Source organism: Haemorhous mexicanus, chromosome 5 (genome assembly GCF_027477595.1).
Source record: "Haemorhous mexicanus isolate bHaeMex1 chromosome 5, bHaeMex1.pri, whole genome shotgun sequence".
NCBI lineage: Eukaryota > Metazoa > Chordata > Aves > Passeriformes > Fringillidae > Haemorhous > Haemorhous mexicanus.
Window position 1 is genome coordinate 22,796,833 of NC_082345.1, and position 18,924 is coordinate 22,815,756.

Here is an 18,924-nt window from a genome sequence, read left to right on the forward strand (position 1 = left end):
AGAAAAGAGTATCATTTCTCTGTGGAGAAAATCTCTCCAGTTGGTAATCTACCTCAAGATCCATATAGTGGCCTATTGCTTCGGTGCCTCTGGATCAGGAAAGAATTGAAACCAAAAAGAAGGGGAAGTGTTGAGTACTGCAGGGTCTAACTTATTCTTGGCTTTTGGACCAGAATCTCAAAGCATGTCCTTGGTGCCTCAGCTATATATGACAGATGCACATCTTCAATATGGTAGACAGGTAGATAGAAAGGTAGATAGATAGATAGATAGATAGATAGATAGATAGATAGATAGATAGATAGATAGATAGGATAAGATAGACAGATAGAGCAAGCTATGCACTCAAGAATGGGCTCCAAAACAGCTGGTGCACTTGTGAGAGAATGACACTGCTGTAGCTGAAAAAAAAATGTTTTAAAGCCATCCCTTTCTGGAATCCCATCTCTTACTCCATGATTTAGGTGGACATACTTTTAGGCTGAGATACTTTTCCCCCTGAAGTTATCTTTCATATCAGTATTTAGAAGCTACCTCACTTGGTGAGGCTGACCCCTTTCCCTCCCTGTGCAAGCTAGGCCACTGAGCAGCACAGGTTTCCACAAGTCCAGTCCACAGAGACGAAAAATGGACCCTGAATCACTGCCCCTGGTGTTTTTGCAAGTACTCTTTGTGCAGTTTTAGCTGGTTAATTAATAAAAGGTATCAACAGCCATCACAGCAAAAACTCGTGTTTTCTCTATATTTCAGATGGTGTCTAAGCAAAAATTGATGTAAATAATAAATTATGTCCTTGAAAGTCATAACAGTTCTGTACAAAGCAGCCCATCTGTATATTATTACAGTCTTCTCCAAAGCCCTTTTGAACCTCTTTCAGACTGTCATTGCCATGTGACATGCACAAAGTGGAGCAAATGCAGTTATTTAAAACATCATCTTCTTTATAGAAGCTATCTGATTAGGCTGTTGGACTTAATCCCATTTTATGTCTCTGACAGCCAGGCTGACAGGTGCTCTGCATCGCTGCAAGCAAGCGCTCCCTCTCCAGCCAGGCACTTGGCACTTGTGTAGCCAAACTCTGTTCCCTGCTTCGAGTCCTTGATATTATAGCAGATGTTAATGGGACCTACAGTGGGCTTTGGTCTACCCGAATACAACATCTGTTTGTTCTGTGTAGTTCACCACGTGTGCTAAAGGTTATCTGCAGGAAGGGAGCTCTGTCTTCATGATGGGCAAGGCTGGCGTGTTAGTGAGCTCTTGCCTCAGAGATGACTGCTGGTGTTTTGCCCTCCGTGCTTCCTGGTGGGTGAGGCAGTGGTGGCACGTAGCTTCTGTGACAGGAAGAGGTGATGACCCTGACAGGTACTGTTGGCCCAGTAGGTGCGTGAAGCTGCCAGTGCATGAGGTCAATGCAGCAATAAGCAAAGCATTTATAATGATAGTGCTGCACTGTCCCGTGCTGCGTTCCTCAGTGGGCGCTCAGCAGGCCTCCAGACACCACAGCCGTGAGCGAGACGGGTGACTAAACTCAGCACGGGGCCGAGTAGTTCCTCTGAAGCCGCGGTGACGGGGGTGGCACTGGGGAGCCAAGATGGCGCGTGGAGGAGCGCCACACTACCCCACCCCCACCCCCCCCCCCCCCATCGAGAGGGTAAGGAAACCAGGGCAGGAACGTCGTTATAGCTCCCTTTGCAGCGCAGTGCACAAAAGCGGGCACACACGGCCTGGGGCGCTCCCCCGTCCCCCGCGGAACATAGCCCCTCTACCCCGTACGCCCGGGCTCTGCGGGGTCGGTGTTCCCGTCCCGGAGGCGGGGCCGGGGCGGCGCCGGCCCGGACGGCCGGGGCCCTTCCGTAAACACCACCGGACCCATCCCCCGGCCTAACCCCGCACGGCGGCACGGCCCATTGCCAGCGCGGGGGAGTCCGTCGAAGTATCTTCCCGTGTCGCCGCATATTTCCCCAAGCTTAGTGCCCGGTCGCAGGCAGAATAAGGAGATGCGGACAGTTTCTACTGGCATAAGCGGAGGCTAGCCCAAGCGCCTCGAATAACTCGCCGCAGGCAGGCAGGAAAAGATGACGCACCTCCCCGCTTCCACCGTCAGAGATGGACATGCCCGAGGAAGACAGTAATAGTTTGGGCTGGGTCTTTAAATCGGAGGGGGTGGGGGTGGGGTGGTTTGGTTTGGTTTGGTTTGTGTGCGGCTCCGGCGAGCGCTGTGTAAACGGCGAGGAGCAGCGGTGAGTGACCGGACAGCAGGGCAGGACTGCTCCGGCCGGCCGGCGGAGCTGACACGCGGCGGGGTGTCCGGGCACGCTGGGCGATGAGTCGCGGGGTGAGTCCGGGACAGTGCTGGTTCGGGGACTGCCACCCTCCTGTGCGGTGTGGGTGGCAGGGAGGTGGTGAACTGGCCCGTCGCTCTGCTGCACCGGTGGGGCACCAGCTGCAGCAGGTGGGTTTTGCAGTTCCTGCGCTGGGTCCGTAGTTCTCTCCTTTCCCCGTGTCTCCTGGGCTTTCCCCCTCTCTTAGTGTCCGCCGGGACGATCCGCCCCGACGGGCGCAGCCGCAGAGTCCCCCCCTGCAGCCTTGGTCAGCAGGGCAGGGGCACCCCGAGACCTCCCCGGGGCATGGATGGGGGCTGGGGCGCTTAGGGGCGGGTGCCCGGGCTCGACTTCTCTGGGGCTGATAGGGAGTGTTCCCTCCTTGCTTTTCCTCTGGACTCCCTCCCCCCGGACCTGTCCTTGGAGACGCTGTTTGTTTTGGTCGGAGGGTGCCAAACTCCTGCCTTTGCTAAGTGTTTAAAACATGTGGCTGGGGGAGGAGACAGGCAGTGAAACAGATGGAGGAAGAGGAGGAGCCGCCGGCTCCTCTCGGTGTCGCTCCCCCTGCGGGGGCGGGCAGTGGGTAGGATGGCCCCTGGTCCTATCACCGACCTGTCCGGGCGGAGGTTGCTCCCGCGGACAACGCTCGGGGCGCTCGGCCCGGCTCACTCTCGCCAACCGAGTTTTTTAAGCCTTCACGAAGAGACGTGTCTCTTCCAAGAGCTGTGAAACTAGAAAGCTAAAAGGGAGATATGTCGGCTGTAAGCTGGGAAAAATAGCGGCGGAAATGCAAGTAACTCCTAACAAAGGCTCTTTTCTGTTCTCGTCTGATGAGTGCTGACAGAGGTGGAGTCAGTGAAAGGGAAACTCGAGACCAGATGAGATTCAGTCGGTGCCAGCTTGAAGATAGTAAGAATGTGAACCCAGCAGAATAAACAAAGTTCAGACTTTCATAGTGGTAAAACTGGACAGAGCACTCGTAAGTCTGTGTCCCTGCACACTTCCTTTGAACAAAGCAGGGTTGTGAAAAACCTTTGCTTGAAGATGGTGTCTGAAGAAAATACCCAACTGTTAAACTGTCTTTCTCCCTCCTCCCCCCAGGTGCTTTGTAAAATAACTTCTAAAGCAAACCTACAGAAATAAAAAGTGTGTTTGTGTCTTCTAAAACTAACCCAGTCTTGCAGTCTTGATAAGTTCTAAATGAAGAATCTAGTTGGGGGATGAAGTAACCAATTAAGAACAAGATGCCTTTAAGCATCTGCAGTTTTGTATTAATTTTCTTTTTACTAAAAAGAATAATCCTCACCTGTCTAAATAGCAGAAGTGTGAGAATTTATATTTTCATTGTTAAATTAGCTGGGATCTTGGGGTTGGTACATGTAGAAGATACTTTTAGCTTGGTCTTCCAAAAAGTTTATCCTTAAAAAACCCTACAGTATGGTACTGATTGAAAGAAAGCAAATGGTGTGATGAAGCCCACTGTGATGGTGTCCAGCCTAATATAAATGTAAATGTGGGTGTAGTCTTTAATGCAGCAGAATAAAGCAGGTTGTAACTTCAGGCTGACCCTTTAATAGAACAATTGGTATATTAATATGTGTATTAAAACAACAGCCTAATATGTAATAATTAATAAGCAAATTAAAAAAAAAAACAAGATGGTATTGTGTATCCAAAATGGTGAGTTACAGAGAGATCTTGCAAGGCTGAAGGGCTTTTTGACACATTTTTATGTGACTGTTATACTAATTTAAAGTTCTAAATGAACATGGCCATTAGTTAATAATGAGAACTTCTGTGCTATCTACAAAAATGTAAGGAAAATCAGTTCTTCCAGTGTATGCTATAAAGCAAAGACCAAGTGACTCAGTTGATTATTGTTGTAACTAATTAGAATTGCCATTTTTGGTTTGTACTTACCTTTCATATGCTCAATGACTGTATTTTTGCCTAAGTGTTTTAGATGGCCCCTGCAGGTTCTGCTTGTATATTCATGTATGTTTAGTTTGATGTGTTTATCTTTTAAACGTAGAATTTAGCAATAATGTTCTGAATCTGCAGAGTGCACCCATTCTTACTTCCTATTGTGCTTGAAGCATTCTACTAGGAAATGTATTTAGTGTGGCGAAAGATTGCAGTGGTTTTTTGTGTGTCACCTCCTGTTGCAGTGTTGAAACTTCTTACTTAAATGAAGCCTTCTGAAGCACCCTGCTGACAGCTCTGCTGTCTCTATGTGTGCATATATTGTGGGAGCAGGTTTGGTCTAGATACATCAAAATGCATGTGCATCTTTGAAATGCAACTATTTGCATTGATCCTTTGCTGGGACTAATGCTTAAGGACTTAATGTATATAGACTTCTAATTCTGCCTTAACCACTTGATCTTCTTGGAAATCAAGATGGGGTGGAAAATGGCAGTGCTGACTCACCTTCATGACTGGTTTAGTATTTATCTCAGAATGACCTTGCAAAACTGAAGCTTATTAACATTGTCATACCTAGAAGTAAGAGGTAATTCATGAAATGATGATGTGTAAATTGTGTGAGAGTATTTGGGGTTTTAATGGTCATTTACCTTCTTCCATCTTCTTAACACCTGAACTGAAGCAGTAGACACGCAGTGAATTGCTCACATTCGGCAAGCAATTTACAGGACTTTGGGCCACTACACTGCGAACAACATTAATCAAATATTTTGATGGACCACATGCTGCAACATTAATCTTTTGGAGGTTAGTTATTTATATGGAAATAAAGGAGTGTTGTACAAGATAAAGTCTGGAAATACAGTGTTCTTATATTGATTAAAAAAAATTAGTTGGAGGTTAATAAAAACTTTGCAGGCTCTGTACAGTGTTATTGTATTTTAGTGAGCAATTCAACATGAAGACCCTCAGGTATATTCTATAACTAGTTTGTCACAACTAGTTTTTGATCATCACTAACTTTGAGATCTGTAACACAGATTTTAATTGAAGAAATAGTTTGTTCATTCTCTAGCATTAACTAGTGACCCATTTCTAATTGTAACTTAAATACAATTTTCAAGGCAAAATATCTTTGTGTATTGTTTTTTAGGTTCTCTTGCAACTCTGTCTTGTTTAGCCTATACTGTTTTAAATATTTGCTTGTTAGAAATTAAGAAATTGCTGTTCTAATAAGAGTTATGATGCTTAGCATCACTGGTAATGTTGCAAGTTCTGAATGCATGACTTCTCTTTTCTAGTCAAGTATCTCTAACTGGATCCTCCAGTACTGTGATAAACTGTTATCTGTGTTCTTGCTAATGTTACCAATTCTTTTCACAGAAAAACCAGGTGTAAAGTATGACATAAATAAGGTGCTTAAGGGCATCCTCTTTCCTCTTGGGAGAGGAGGAAGAGTAAACACACACTTAAGTAATGTTAATAATCTCAATTAACAGGGGAGTGCTCATCAAATTATAAAGGCCTTTTCAGGATGAGTTGGTACCCAAAAAGTCAAATGCTTTAAGCTGTAGCTAGGTGCCAGTATAAAGAAATCTTAATTTTCACTACCTTTTGTCTATCCCAGGGCCCCACAATGTGTTGATTCACATAAGTACAAAGATCATCCTTTTATTGCTAAAAGTGTCTTTTTTTCCAAATTCAGCAGTTGCAAAGTGTGGTATTCTCTGCCTACTGAAGTTGATGTGATTTAATAAGAAATGAAGTTATATATTAGTTAAATTTGCTGATGGAAACCACTGCTGCCTATGTCATTTCATGAAGTCCACTATAGAATGCTTCATGGCCATAATCAGAGATGGACAGCTACTTTTGGTATCTGGGCCAAATTCCTTTGGTAGTAATTACAGCTGACTTTCAGGTTCTCATTTTAATATTATAATGGACATATTTTTCACTTCCTGTCATGCAGTTGTTAATCATCTGTATCACACTGTGCAGCTGTCCACATTTTCTGCAATTGTAGATTATCTGCCTGGGAGGCAGTTTCTTTACCTAGACAGAAACACTATGAAGCACAACACTTGTCAGTGGAGGTTGTTGTCTTTGCTAAATAGAATGTTAGAGGCTCAGAGTTGCCAATTGACTTAAACCAGAAAACCTATCCATCCTCCTTCACCCCTAGGAGGACTTTTTTTGGGGTCTGTGCCATTGTTGATCTGATTCTGAGCACAGACCCACCTAAAGGCCAGACTTTGAGCTACACTCTGTCAGAAGTGTAACATTCTGAATTACTTGCCTGTTCTCCCCCTGCAACTTTTGTGTTTGCTTTGCAGTTGTTACACTCTGTGCAGCCTGTTTGTGGAAGGAAACTCATTGCTAAATACCACTTCTTCATAAGGTCTGGTGGGGGATGGTGACATCACAAAATGCCTTTATGGACATTGAAAACTACCAAAATTCTTGTAACAAGTAGCTTCAGGGGTTTCTGTGGGTAGTCTTCTATTTTTTTTAAATACAGCCAATTTAGGGACTGTCTCTCACAGAATCATTAAGGTATGAAACAGCTGAAGGTGCAAAGCTTTCTTACAGAACAGGTATAGTTTGTTGGTAACTATATGATTCTGCTGTTTTTGTCGAGCCAAATCCTTTCCTCTGCTTTTCCTGTTTAGGAAAGGCAACTACTTGATCTTCATTCACAATATAATGATCAGTTGCTGACTTTTGAGAAACAAACAAAACTAAGTGCTGGTTTTATGGGAATTGTGTTTGTCTTTCCAGGTCTTGTTTACTGTGTAAACAAGGTAAACGGAATCAGAATGCCTCTCAGTGATGACCAGAATAGTGACTCAGATTCTTCACGGCTCTCAGAAAGCACAGCTTCTTCCAGTGACTCAGAATATTCCAGGCAGAGCTTTAACAGTGATTCTTCAAGCAAACCCAGCTCCCCAGCATGTAAGCCTATTTCAGCCTTACCTTCATTGTGCATGGACCAATAAGGCTAACTTACCTTGTTTCTCTTTGCTGTCATGGGTAGAACCTGGTATTCTGAATCTGTTGAAGAGTGTTTACAGAGTGGCATGGCTTTCTCTTTGCTGTGAAGCAGTGCATCTCCTGTGTGTGGAACACCAGCAGCAGCTGTATCCATGGGGGTCTCCCGGTGCATTCCTTCCCTTCAGAAAATATAAGAAAAGTGTGTCACCATGGTCTTCCTAGCCTTGACATTGGTAGCAGCCTCCCACTCAACCAGATACGCTTTTGTGCAAAGGGTGGGTTTCTTCTGTTTGATCCCTGCACTTAAAAATTAATTCTGTAACTTAGAGATTTGTAATACCATACCAAGTGACATGTAATTAATCTTGAATTCACATTTTTCTTTCATAAGTACTAGAATCAAACAGAAAACACACAATTGCACAAGGAGGAGAATTTGAGTAATGGTAAATAAAATCTTGGTTATAATGTGGTTTCTCTGTGTCTGTAAGCATTTGCAGACTATGCTTACTTCTTACATCTATGTAAATTTAGTCTTATATTAAAACAAGCTTGTTAGTGGAGCTGCAGTTGGCAGCTGGCTCTTTGTCTTTCTTTGTTACCAGCCTTCCAAATACTAAATTAAATTATAGAATTTAAGGATTTAGAAACTTTGGGAATTTGCTCGTTTTCCAGTGTAGAGTTTGTTTTGTCATTGCTGCTAACTCCTAAAAAAATGAGTATAACTTAATTTCACAGCAGACTGAAGATCTGCTGATTTTAAGTGGGGGGTTGGCAAGTCAGTAACTTCAGAACCTTTTCAACAGGCAATATAGCAATCATGTGCTCAGAATTATAGTGGACATCTGGTATCTCTTACTGCCCATACTTTTGGTTGGGTGGCTTTGACAGAACAGTTAGTAGGAAACCAGTGGAATGCAAGATCCCATTTTAAAGGAAAAAAAATCTTAGTTCAGATGCAGAAATATGAAAATGCTCCTCAGAATGTTTTGAGGCTTGTGTGCTATTTCCCCACAAACATGCACACCCCTGATAAGCTGGGAGTTTCCTGAGTTAGTGTTTTAGGAAGATATAAAGACTTGGTATCTCGGGTCCCTTCTTCCAGAGTACTGGAGTCCAATTAGCAAGCAGTAAAATTTCTAGGTTTTAGTATATTCAATTGCACTTATCAGCTATAGATTGGTGGCTTGAAGTGATCTTGTTTGTTCCAGCAGCTAGCCCTCCCAAGGTTATCACATTTGATGAACTGATGGCAGCTACAAGAAATCTGTCAAACTGGACTCTAGCTCATGAAATTGCTGTAAATGCAAATTTTTGCATAAAACATGACGACTACCCACAAAACAGGTAAGAGCTTGAATTTTGTAAAAAGCAGTGCTGGTATTGGAAAGAGAGGAGAAATGAATGGAGCAATCTAGACTGTGTTCTGGGACATGATGATGTGCTGTCCAAGAAAGATGTGATTGCAGGGCATAGTTATCTGGGGAGGTGTGTTTCCCAATAAGTGATCAGTCTCATCTGAAACAGTTACAAGGATGGAAGCTAGTTTGGAGTCTTCTCCATATCTAATTGACTTTCTCCACAGCTTTGCAGGCACAGTGAAACAAATTGTACACAAGGCATTTTGGGATCATTTGGAATCAGAACTGAATGAAGATCCTCCAGAATACAAACATGCTATCAAGCTCTTTGAGGAAGTTAAGGAGGTAACGTTCTTCCTTCTCTGTATTGATTTGTTAGCTTAGCTTTAAGAGTCCCTTAGTTTACTGAAGGATCTGCTTAACTTAGCTGAGCCAACACCTTCTGGTTTTCCTTTTATAATATGAGGCTATGATTATCCAGAACTGAAAATAGATGTCTATTTGTAGTATATTTATATTAACCAGGAATAGGGCCACAAACAAACAGTGTCATGTTCACTCAGCTTTCACTGCACAGTGATCAGTTGAAAGTCATCTCTTTTCCCAAAGCTTCCCATCTCTACTAGCCTGTTTCCAGAACCATTCTGTGAGCTTAGGGCATGAAGACATGATTGCACCTGCCCACTTAAACTTCATTGTTTGATTATCGCACAGGTGAGCATACAAACCTTCAATCCTGGCACAACACTAAGTCTTTCAGAACTTTAGGTTAGTAAATGTTTGTTTTACAGGGTAGCCTCCCAGCTTTTGAACAGGTCTAGTTGTTGACTTGCTTTTTGTTTTATTGGTTCGAGCATTTTTGCAGAACTGTACTGGTTTGGTTTTTTTTTTTTCCCCAAACAGTCCTTTATTCCCCACAACCTTTGATAATAGGTCTGATTATAATCTGTCAGCTATATACACCTGACATGAATATTAAAATTTCATTCAAATGTGCTTACTAAGTGGTTTGGTCTTTATTGATAAGCTTTTTTCTTTTTTCTTCCCTCTAATTTAGATTCTTCTTTCTTTCCTGACTCCTGGAGCAAACAGGATTCACAATCAAATTTGTGAAGTTCTCGATACGGATCTTATAAGACAGCAGGCAGAACACAATGCTGTTGATATTCCTGGGCTAGCTAACTATGTCATCAACACTATGGCAAAGTTATGTGCTCCAATAAGAGACAACGACATAAAACAGTTAAAAGCAACTGACAATATTGTAGAGTTACTGAGGTTAGTATTTGAGTGTGGTTTTTGGAGAAAAAACTCTTCTCTGAAAGAGTAGTAGGCTGTGGAAGGTGGGGGGCTGGGTAAAGGAAGTCTAAAGTTGTGTCAGTTTGCATAACACCTGTTCTCAAACTATAGGAGAGCTTCCTGAAGCATTAAAGAGGAAGAGATCTGACATGCTGACCAGATTGTGTCTCTCACTTAGTAATGAAATGAGTAGGATACTAGATGAAGCCAGGCAGCTCTGAATATCTAAACCAACAACTCTTGCAATAATCTGTTTCAGAAACTCTTTTTTTCTGTCTTGGTCATTCTTAAAAAAAGTAAACAGCACAGTTATACTGTTTCTTCTTGAAGTGTTAATTGCATGCTTCTTCTGGAAGGCCAAACTTCGGATTTAAAAGCTCTTTAGTTAAGATCTTATTACTTGAACCTGGGTAAAACATTTGCATAAAAGGGCAGAAAACAGTGCTCCTGAGGTATGCTGAAACATTAAGACTAAATGGTAGTTGTTCTGCTGTGTATCTATATGGGGATCAAAACAATTGGGTCAGAAAGATTGTTTCTCTTAATGCAGTCAGTGACCAAAAAGTTAAAATCTGTTAATTTAGGCTGAAATATACCAATTCATGTAGTTTTTGAAAAACAGGGCTGTAGTGTTTAGTGATGCTACATCAATGCTGTTCTTTTTAACTTAGGCCAAGCCTTATCTTCAAGAATTCCAGTTGAGAAGTAACATATCTGTTGCACTGAAATGCCAATGAAGGCATTCACTTCTCCAAAATTGAAATAAAAGTGATAATGTACATGTGCTTCATATGTGCTGGTGAAAATCAATAGACTACATTAAACTGTGAAATTTTAAATTCCTCTTTTCAGACAAATATTCCATGTTTTGGACCTGATGAAAGTGGATATGGCAAATTACACAATTAAAAGCCTTAGGCCATACCTCTGGCATAACTTGGTGGACTATGAAAGAACAAAATTCCAAGAAATTCTTGAAGAAACACCAAGTATGTACCATGGTATATTAAATTCAAACTTTTCTTTGAAAAGAAGCCTATTTAAATACATGCTGTGAAAACTCTACAAGTTGAAGTTAACTTAGAGGAAAACTTCAATTTCTTGTCTGTATGTAGGTAATGGGAAAATTTTTTGACAAGCAATCTATCAGTGGATGATTGCTTAACTTGCCATCAAGTTTGTCTGTCTGTTATCTGAGGCACTTTCAGACAAACTTATATTTGCCAAATTGGATGGTGTCTGAAAAACAAAAAAGTGGTGACTCTTGCTGTCTGGATGCAGAAGCCTTCCATAAGATGAGCCTTTTCTCTTTTGTGTGCAACTGTTCGGTTTTTAGTGTGAAGTAAACATGTAAAACCAGTTAGTGTGTCTGAAAGCTGGGATGGCTAAGATCTGTTTTTTAATAAACAAAAGGCAGGCTCTGAACAAAATTTCTTAGATGATGAAAAGTCAATTTGATCCACCATTACACATTTTTGTGTGATTTGGTTAAATAGTGTTCAGAAATATATCCTCCAAGAAGAATAAGTAAGCGTGCTAACATCTGGAGCAGGGGCTTCTAAAATGGGAGCCCTGAGCCACTGATAGGGCATGCAGTGTTCATTTATGCAGCCTGAGAAGAACTCCACCAGAAAAAAATCAAACATTTTGATTTGATTCCTTCACCTTTACCTTTTAGTCTTACGCCCTATCTGATAAGAGGCATCTCTGAAAAAGGGAAAACAATCCTTTGGGAACTCAAACTTTGAGACTTCTATTACCTAAAAAATCTTGTCTGAAGTCTTAACAATTTGTGGCTGGGTTTGTAGAAACCACGTAGAATTTAAAGGTGACCAGTGGAAGAAAGTGAGAGAATTACCATTTGTGAAGACTCAGCTGTCCACTATGTTTAAGTCTTCAGAAGTTGAATTCTCTTCTGTGTACAAATCTTTTTTTTTCTCAAGGTAGTGCTTATTTTGATGAAGGCATGCAGTAAATCTGTGCTATTTGCAATGCTTAGGTGCCCTGAATCTCACAACAGAATGGATAAAAGAATCAATAGAAGATGAATTGTCATCTTTTTCTGATGAGTCTTCATCATGCCCCGGTGCTGATAGTAGTTCAAAACCAATTATTAGTCCTACACTGGTGCTAAACAATGGCTACTTGAAACTGTTACAGTGGGATTATTGCAAAACAATTCCAGAGGTAAGAAATATATATTGATGTCTTCAGATTACCAGCTATATGAAATCATTGGTATGATACAATAAACCTGGTATTGATGACAGTAAATGAATACTCTTTTGGACTCCTTAAATTTTTGCACAGTAAATCTGACATTTGGAGATTATATTCTAGTCCACATTCTGAGATTTGAGATGGGCAAGTCAACAACCAGAAAAGAACAAGGTAAAGGTTGTTCTCTGTTTTTCCAATCATAGCTCACCAGCTCCACCCTAAGAGCAGTCTTTGCTGTGGTCAAAGGCTGGGCCTTGTATTGACAGTACTTGGCTTTCTCTGTCTTTAAAAGAACTGATTGTAGCACTCTGTTTTCCTAACAGCAGCAGGAATTGGTGGGATTGCTCCTCAGAACAGAATGAGTAAAAAACTTGAGTTCTCTAAAGTAGGTATTTTTCCTTTCATAGTAAACTATTGCTTCAAGACTCAGTGCTCAGTTTTTCCCTCTAATTCCTGATTACTGACCTCTGCAACTTCCCATAAAGCCAGTGGGAAATTTGTCACCAGTCAGGGTGAAAATTTGCGTTTCCAGAGAGGGCCTTAGCTACATGTAGGATGGCCTGGCACAAAACTTGTTAAATACATGGGGATGCCCTTGGTGTTCTCAATCAGTGAACAGAAGGGAAACCACTTCCTTACCTTTCTGTGAGCAGTTTTGAGTAAGATCTACATACAGATGTCCTCTGGTAGATCTAGCTTGCTGTACTATGAAATTGCTACCAACCAGTTGGATGTTAATGCCCCTGTGTTGCTCAGGATGAACTCTTTGTAACCTGAAATGAACTCCAGCTACATCTTGCTGTGGGGATTACTTATGTTCTTGGTATGATCAGCTGGCTTTTTGCCTGGAGCAGGTTATGTATCACTTGCAGAACCTGCTCTTGTCATTGAACTGGTGATTATCAAGCACAGTTGTTCATTATTACCCATCAATTACAAATCTTGGCATTTTTTCAAAAGACACCCAAATCCAGAAGACTGTTCTGTCTGTAACTTGGTCATTACAATGTCCTCTGGATCCTCTGAGCATTCCATGTCATGGGCTGAATTGCTGGTTACAGATTTGTAAGCAGTGATGAGGTATAAGGTGCAATGTCCTCAGTTTCCTCATTACTTTTCTCCCCGCCACAGGTTTACTTCTGGTACTTGTACATAATGCCACTTTATACTATACTACATATTTAGGGTATTTCAGTTGCTGTCTCCTCTGGGTTTGCATATTTGTGATTAAAAATAGTAGTGCTTCATGACTACATCCTAGATCTGTCCTTTCCTAGATCTTCTCCTTATTCCTAAATTAGTATTATTGCTTCAATTCTAGACTCTAATAACAGATGAAGTTCGTCTTCAGGAGTTGAGAGAAAAGCTCAATCAATTAAAAGTCATAGCTTGTGTTTCTCTCATAACAAACAACATGGTGGGTGCAGCAATTGTAGATATGCCTGATTTCGCTGACCAGCTGAAAAGGATCTCCCTTCCTCTTCTTGAAGGCATGAATAAGAAGTAAGGTCTTTTTTTTTTACTCCTTTTTTTTAGCTCTTTTTTTGACGGTAAATAATTGGAAACAATTCTAGTGTCATAGCTGGTGCTTATATAAGAAGGTCTTTTTTTACTCCTTTTTTTAACTCTCTTTTTGACGGTAAATAACTAGTATCATAGCTGGTGCTTGTTATTAACAGAAAGATACTGAATTTTAATCATTTATATATTCCCTTTATGATACAAGGCCACTGTATGTTAGACACGTGTTTTAATGAAATCTTAGTCTTGATGTTAATGTACAAATTTTGGAACCTAGTAGTAAAGTTCATTCATACACTCCTAATACTGTGACTGTGGCAGTACATTCACTAAATCCTCTTCGGAGTTGCTTCAAACTTGTTTTAGATAGTTAAGTTACTTGGCTGCCTATTTCTTTGGCTGCTTGTGCTACAGGCAAGTCTGATGTATGTGACTGTTTTTTTTTAAAGAGTTTTCCACTCTGTTTTTTCTCATGAAATGCTATGCATGTGGCCCAGAAAAACACCTAGGCAAAAGGATAAAGTGAACTGTTGCACGCATGAAATTACTTTTCACATTTGAATCACAACTAGGTCCTTATTTTATCTTCCGCATAGAAATTTTCCTGTATATGTAGATTTATGTAAATCTGCAGCAAAAGATGAAAACTTTTCAAAATTCTCGTGGCAGAGAGCAGGTTGAAAATAAAAGGGAAAGGAGTCAAGTGAGGGCACTTTACAACCTATGCTACAGAAACTTCAGAATTTAATGCTTTTCTCTTTCTTGCAGAAATTTTGACTTGAAGGAGGCTCTGAATGCTATTGGTGTCCAGATTTGCAGCATAGTGAACAAGTCTCTAAGTGAAAGAAGTCTTCCCATTCTTAGTGAAGAAATGCAGAATAATTTAATGGGTCAAATCGCTCATATTGTTGAGAAGAATAATCCTGTCTGTTCCTTGATTGGTTAGTAAGAGTCTACCTAATTGTTGTATTGTATGTGTCTGTTTATAAACTTACTTCCAGCAAGCTTAATCAGCTGTCTCATTATCTTCTAAAAGTATTTTCTTACTGCAGTAAAATACTTGCTTGACTAAGGATATGGTGTTTACTTGGAAGTGGTGTTCTGGGTATGCTGCAGAGCATGGTTTGTCACAGCTGGAAATAATTGTAAAAGTGCGTGTAGAGACCAGCCTAGGCAGCCTAGTATTTTAGAGAAGAATTTAGATAAAATGAGTGTCTAGTCTTCTTTCTGTCCATTCTGGGTTTAAACCTGCTGTGGTTTTTTTCCTTCCTTTGAGTCTACTTCATATTAGTTAATGTAACTTGCTGCAGTAGATTTATGCTGTGTCCACCTTGCAGTAGCCAAATTGAAGCTTACAGTATTGTTTCCCACCCCAAAACAATCTTGGGAAAGAGTTGTTGCTTACATTGTTGCATTTTTCGATGTGCTGATGTGCAGGGTACTTACAAAGTGACTATGGCATCATCTTGGGTTTACATTTGTTTACATTATCTGAGCATATTTTATATTCCATTTCAGACAAACGAATCCAGCTCTTCATGAGAAGCTTGCTTGCTCTTCCGAGTTTTCAGAAGTGTACGCCTACTATGCCAGGAGGCCTTTCTGTGATTCAGACAGAGATAGAGTTTCTGGGATCTCAGTATGCAAGCATTGTAAACTTCAATAAAAAAGTGTATGGACCATTCTATGCAAACATACTTAGAAAACTGCTTTTTCCTGAGGCAGCAATGGAGAAAACAGAAGCAGAAACATCTAGCAATTAAAAAATGTACCCTTTTTTAATCTTCCAAGACAGCGGGGAAGTCACAACTCTAAGAGCAGCCTACTCCAGTGACTGTTGATGGGGGAAGGTCTTGTAAAATGTATACAGATAGTTTCTGAAATTCACTGTAAAGAAATTAATGTCAGAGTCATATATATATTTTAATAGAAAAATATTTGTTTAATGGATTGTCACTTGTAATAGCCAGAGAATTATTAATTTCCATAGCAAACATTTATTATGACTTGCAGTGGGAAAGAGTTGGAAAGATACTTACTCTTTTGCCACCATCAAAACAATGTCATTTTTCAACTCAAATATATTTACATATAGCAATGCATATAAGGAAATGAGAAAACAACTGTAGATAAAATATACTATGCTTACATTGTATTTTTGTAGAGTAACACCTCAGACAACAATTATGTTTCTGAGAATACTTTGAAGAAGAAAGTATTGCATAACTGCTTTAGTAACCAAACCAGGCCAAGTTCAGGTACTCCTGCAATTACTGGACCCAGAACTTTGCCTCTGTTACATTAAGGAATGCCAGTGTTACAAGCTGTTTGCAGGATAGCACTTACAGAAGCAGTGTTCGTGATTTCAAGTATGAATCATTCAGAACTTCTCAACTCTAATTGAGATTAAGGATAAACATCTGAGAAACATGATGTTGGGGGGGGAGTAAATTTCTGTATATAATTAATTTGTTTAAAAGCATTTTGTTTATTCATTGGAGGTCATACAGAGCTTTAATATGTGTATGTATTGATCTTTGATTGTAATTGGTGGGTATTAAGTATTTTTAAGTTAGGTCTTTCTAACCTTTATTCCCTTAAAAGCACTTAACCCTGACCTCACAGTGTACCACAGAAGAACTGCCCCTTTCATGCCCTTATCCAACAGAATATAATTTTTTCACAAGATATTCTTAGATCTGAAAGCAAGAACCTGAGTAATTAGCAATTTTTGAAAATATTATCATATTCACTTTTTTTACGGAGTGTGTGAGAAATACTCCTGTTTTCCTCAAATTTCTTTGAACTGGGCCCTAATATATGGTTCCCATTTAAGGCATTGGGAATCTTGCATACAGAAAATGAATAGGATTGAAAAAGAAAAATGTGGAAGTGAACTACTTTAGGTTTACACAGGCTTTATCTTGCATATTTCAGATTACTGAGATTAGATAGTGCTGGAGCACATATTATAGACATGTTCTTGTCTATGAAATTGAATAATTTACTTGAAAATGATATATTAAAATATTACCATATAATATTCCTTCTAAGATGTCATATATAGAAAACCTTGGTGTGGTACAAGATAGAGTTGCTTTTAGTATTTTATATTACAGCCTATTTTTTATGAAGAGTCAAAAATAACCTGTAAAAGCATAATGTGTCACACAAATTGTTTGTGTACATTACTGTGTCTATCATAAAGGTCTAAAAAACCTGGGCATTATTAGCACTGTGGTTTTGTAGTACATTTCTACAGGAATGTGTACCCTTTATAGCAAAGGAAATTACTTCTATTCAGTTGTTCTATGTTCAAGGACTTTGGTCACATGTAAATGTTAAGGAAAACTTTCTTCAAAATGCCTTTTTAGAGAAAATTTTCTAGTGCACTTCTATCCCCTGTGAAAACATTGCACAAAATAAAGATGAATACGTGTTTTAAAGGGAACTGTTTCCTGGGAAACCTAGGAGAAAGGAACTCTTAGACCATCATAACTGTGCCACTAGGTAAGCCAGACTTGCTCAGATGAATATGAAATTTTGGTAGGCAATTCAAAATAATGAAGAGAAGAATGCATTTCAAAAACAGCTAGAGGGAATGAATCTTAGTAATTTGCTACAATTTTAGAAATACCTGCATGATTTTGAGCTTCAGCCAGAAAAGGATTTTATGAACATTTGAAGGTGATAATGTGATTATGAACTTTTAATTGTAATATTTTATGTGAAAAATGCGTATTTTATGATTGGCTTTTCGCAGATATTAAAATGAATATTATATGTGTTGTGTTAGAAAGTAATGCTGTATTAATTCTCTTCAGTAGTGTGTTAAATATAGTTTTAGGTTATAAAAATTGTTAAAATAGAAACTGTGCTGTGTAGGGTACTTTTTTTAAAGAAAGGACTTGCAGCGAGATAGCAGCCACAGGACACCTAAATCTTTTGGAGAAAAAGAATTTATTGCTCCATTATCAGAAGAAACGAACTTCTTCCCGCCTCGAAGGCGCTGTTAGGATTAGGAGGAAGAAGTTGACGATGACCAGGCCGAATCCTGTGTTTGAATGGAATTTATGCATCATGCATGAAGTGTATGAATATGCAACAGGCTGTTGTTTTTAAGGGTTAATCCTTTGTTAACGGGTGTCCTTTTTCGGGCTTGTGCTGCCCAGAAAAAGGTACCCGGACATCTGTAACTCTTTGCTTTTTATTGTCTCATATTGTCTTAATTCAAATTGTCTAAATTATTATTACTCTAATTGTACTATTATTTTTATAACTATTTTATTACTATTAAATCTTTAAAATTTTAAAAAACAAGTGATTGGTGTTTTTCACATTTTATGTCTGTTCTATTGTGCAAATAATTATCAAACTTCAGTTCTTTAATGAGCTGGAAAAACTGTCATACTAGTTTTTACCAGTAATACTCAAAGCATAGCATTTATTTTGGGGGGGGATTGGTGATTAAGGTGACTTGCAAAGGACATTTTGTAGCATGGCCTGTGTTTCAAGTGATTGCTTAATGTGTTTTAATTTAATGTTTCAAACAGGGACATTGCATCTGTTTAATGTCATGAGTTGCATGCTGTTTATGCTACTGTGGCTGAAATGCACTTGACTCAGAAGTTGTCCTTGTGAAAAAAGATGCCATTCTGTAGCAGCTTTGTTAAAAACCAAGTATTTGAGGGTTTGTATGCATTAAATTTTGTTTGTGATATCAGCGATGGTGAAAAATCATTTACACAAATGTTATTAAATGCAACAGATTGTTAAATGCCAACGATATATAACTCCATTAATATTCTGTTGTGACTGTTTTTCTGTTATTTCCCAGATGCAGCTCCAGTGCAGAGTAGTGACTTTAACCCAGCTGTACAAATAATATTCAAAACAGTTGCCTGCTTAAATCTGACTGCTTGGATGAAGAATGTATTGGGTTGGCATGGCAGAGTTGGAAGGGGAGGGGACTGCAGGCGTGGCTTCTGTGAAAAGCTGGTCCAAGCTTCCCCCTGTGCCCGTCAGAGGCCTTGCATGGATTAAACATGGGTTGCCACGTATTAAATTCTACACTGACTGTGTGCTTTAGGCAGGAAACCAAAGGAAGGAGTCTGAAATTTTGCTCCTCTTTCGGGTAGGGGCCTTAATGTCCAGGATGTGGGGAGCCCAGACCCAACCCCGTGAATATTACTCTTGTGGAACCTGTGCCAGAGCAGACGTCTGTATGTGCTGTTTTCACACTCTTTTAGAACTTACCAGTTATTATATTTACAAATATATAT

General features: G+C 39.9%; 1 protein-coding gene across 19 annotated transcripts; it reads left to right on the top strand.

Annotated features, from left to right (window-relative positions):
• Positions 1–1,985: 1,985 nt before the first annotated feature.
• On the top strand, positions 1,986–18,425 carry TCP11L2 (t-complex 11 like 2). Of its 19 annotated transcripts, none has more exons than XM_059846248.1 (12): positions 1,986–2,128; positions 4,933–5,054; positions 7,029–7,202; positions 7,354–7,516; positions 8,456–8,588; positions 8,827–8,947; positions 9,660–9,880; positions 10,754–10,890; positions 11,901–12,088; positions 13,443–13,624; positions 14,411–14,583; positions 15,161–18,425. In XM_059846248.1, the coding sequence occupies exons 3-12, from the start codon at positions 7,080–7,082 to the stop codon at positions 15,403–15,405; spliced, it is 1,686 nt and encodes a 561-aa protein (XP_059702231.1). In that variant the 5' UTR covers positions 1,986–2,128; positions 4,933–5,054; positions 7,029–7,079; the 3' UTR covers positions 15,406–18,425. The 19 variants fall into 19 exon arrangements, with proteins under 19 accessions (XP_059702231.1, XP_059702221.1, XP_059702225.1 ...); XM_059846238.1 differs by having other exon boundaries at positions 1,989–2,128; positions 3,157–5,054; XM_059846242.1 differs by having other exon boundaries at positions 1,989–2,128; positions 3,166–5,054.
• The last annotated feature ends 499 nt before the right edge of the window (positions 18,426–18,924 follow it).

Coding starts and splice junctions, on each gene's coding strand:
- TCP11L2 (XM_059846248.1), top strand. CDS start 7,080: ATGACCAGAATAGTGACTCAGATTCTTCACGGCTCTCAGAAAGCACAG. Junction 7,203..7,353: donor CAAACCCAGCTCCCCAGCAT/GTAAGCCTATTT, acceptor GCTGTGAAGCAG/TGCATCTCCTGTGTGTGGAA. Junction 10,891..11,900: donor AATTCTTGAAGAAACACCAA/GTATGTACCATG, acceptor TGCAATGCTTAG/GTGCCCTGAATCTCACAACA.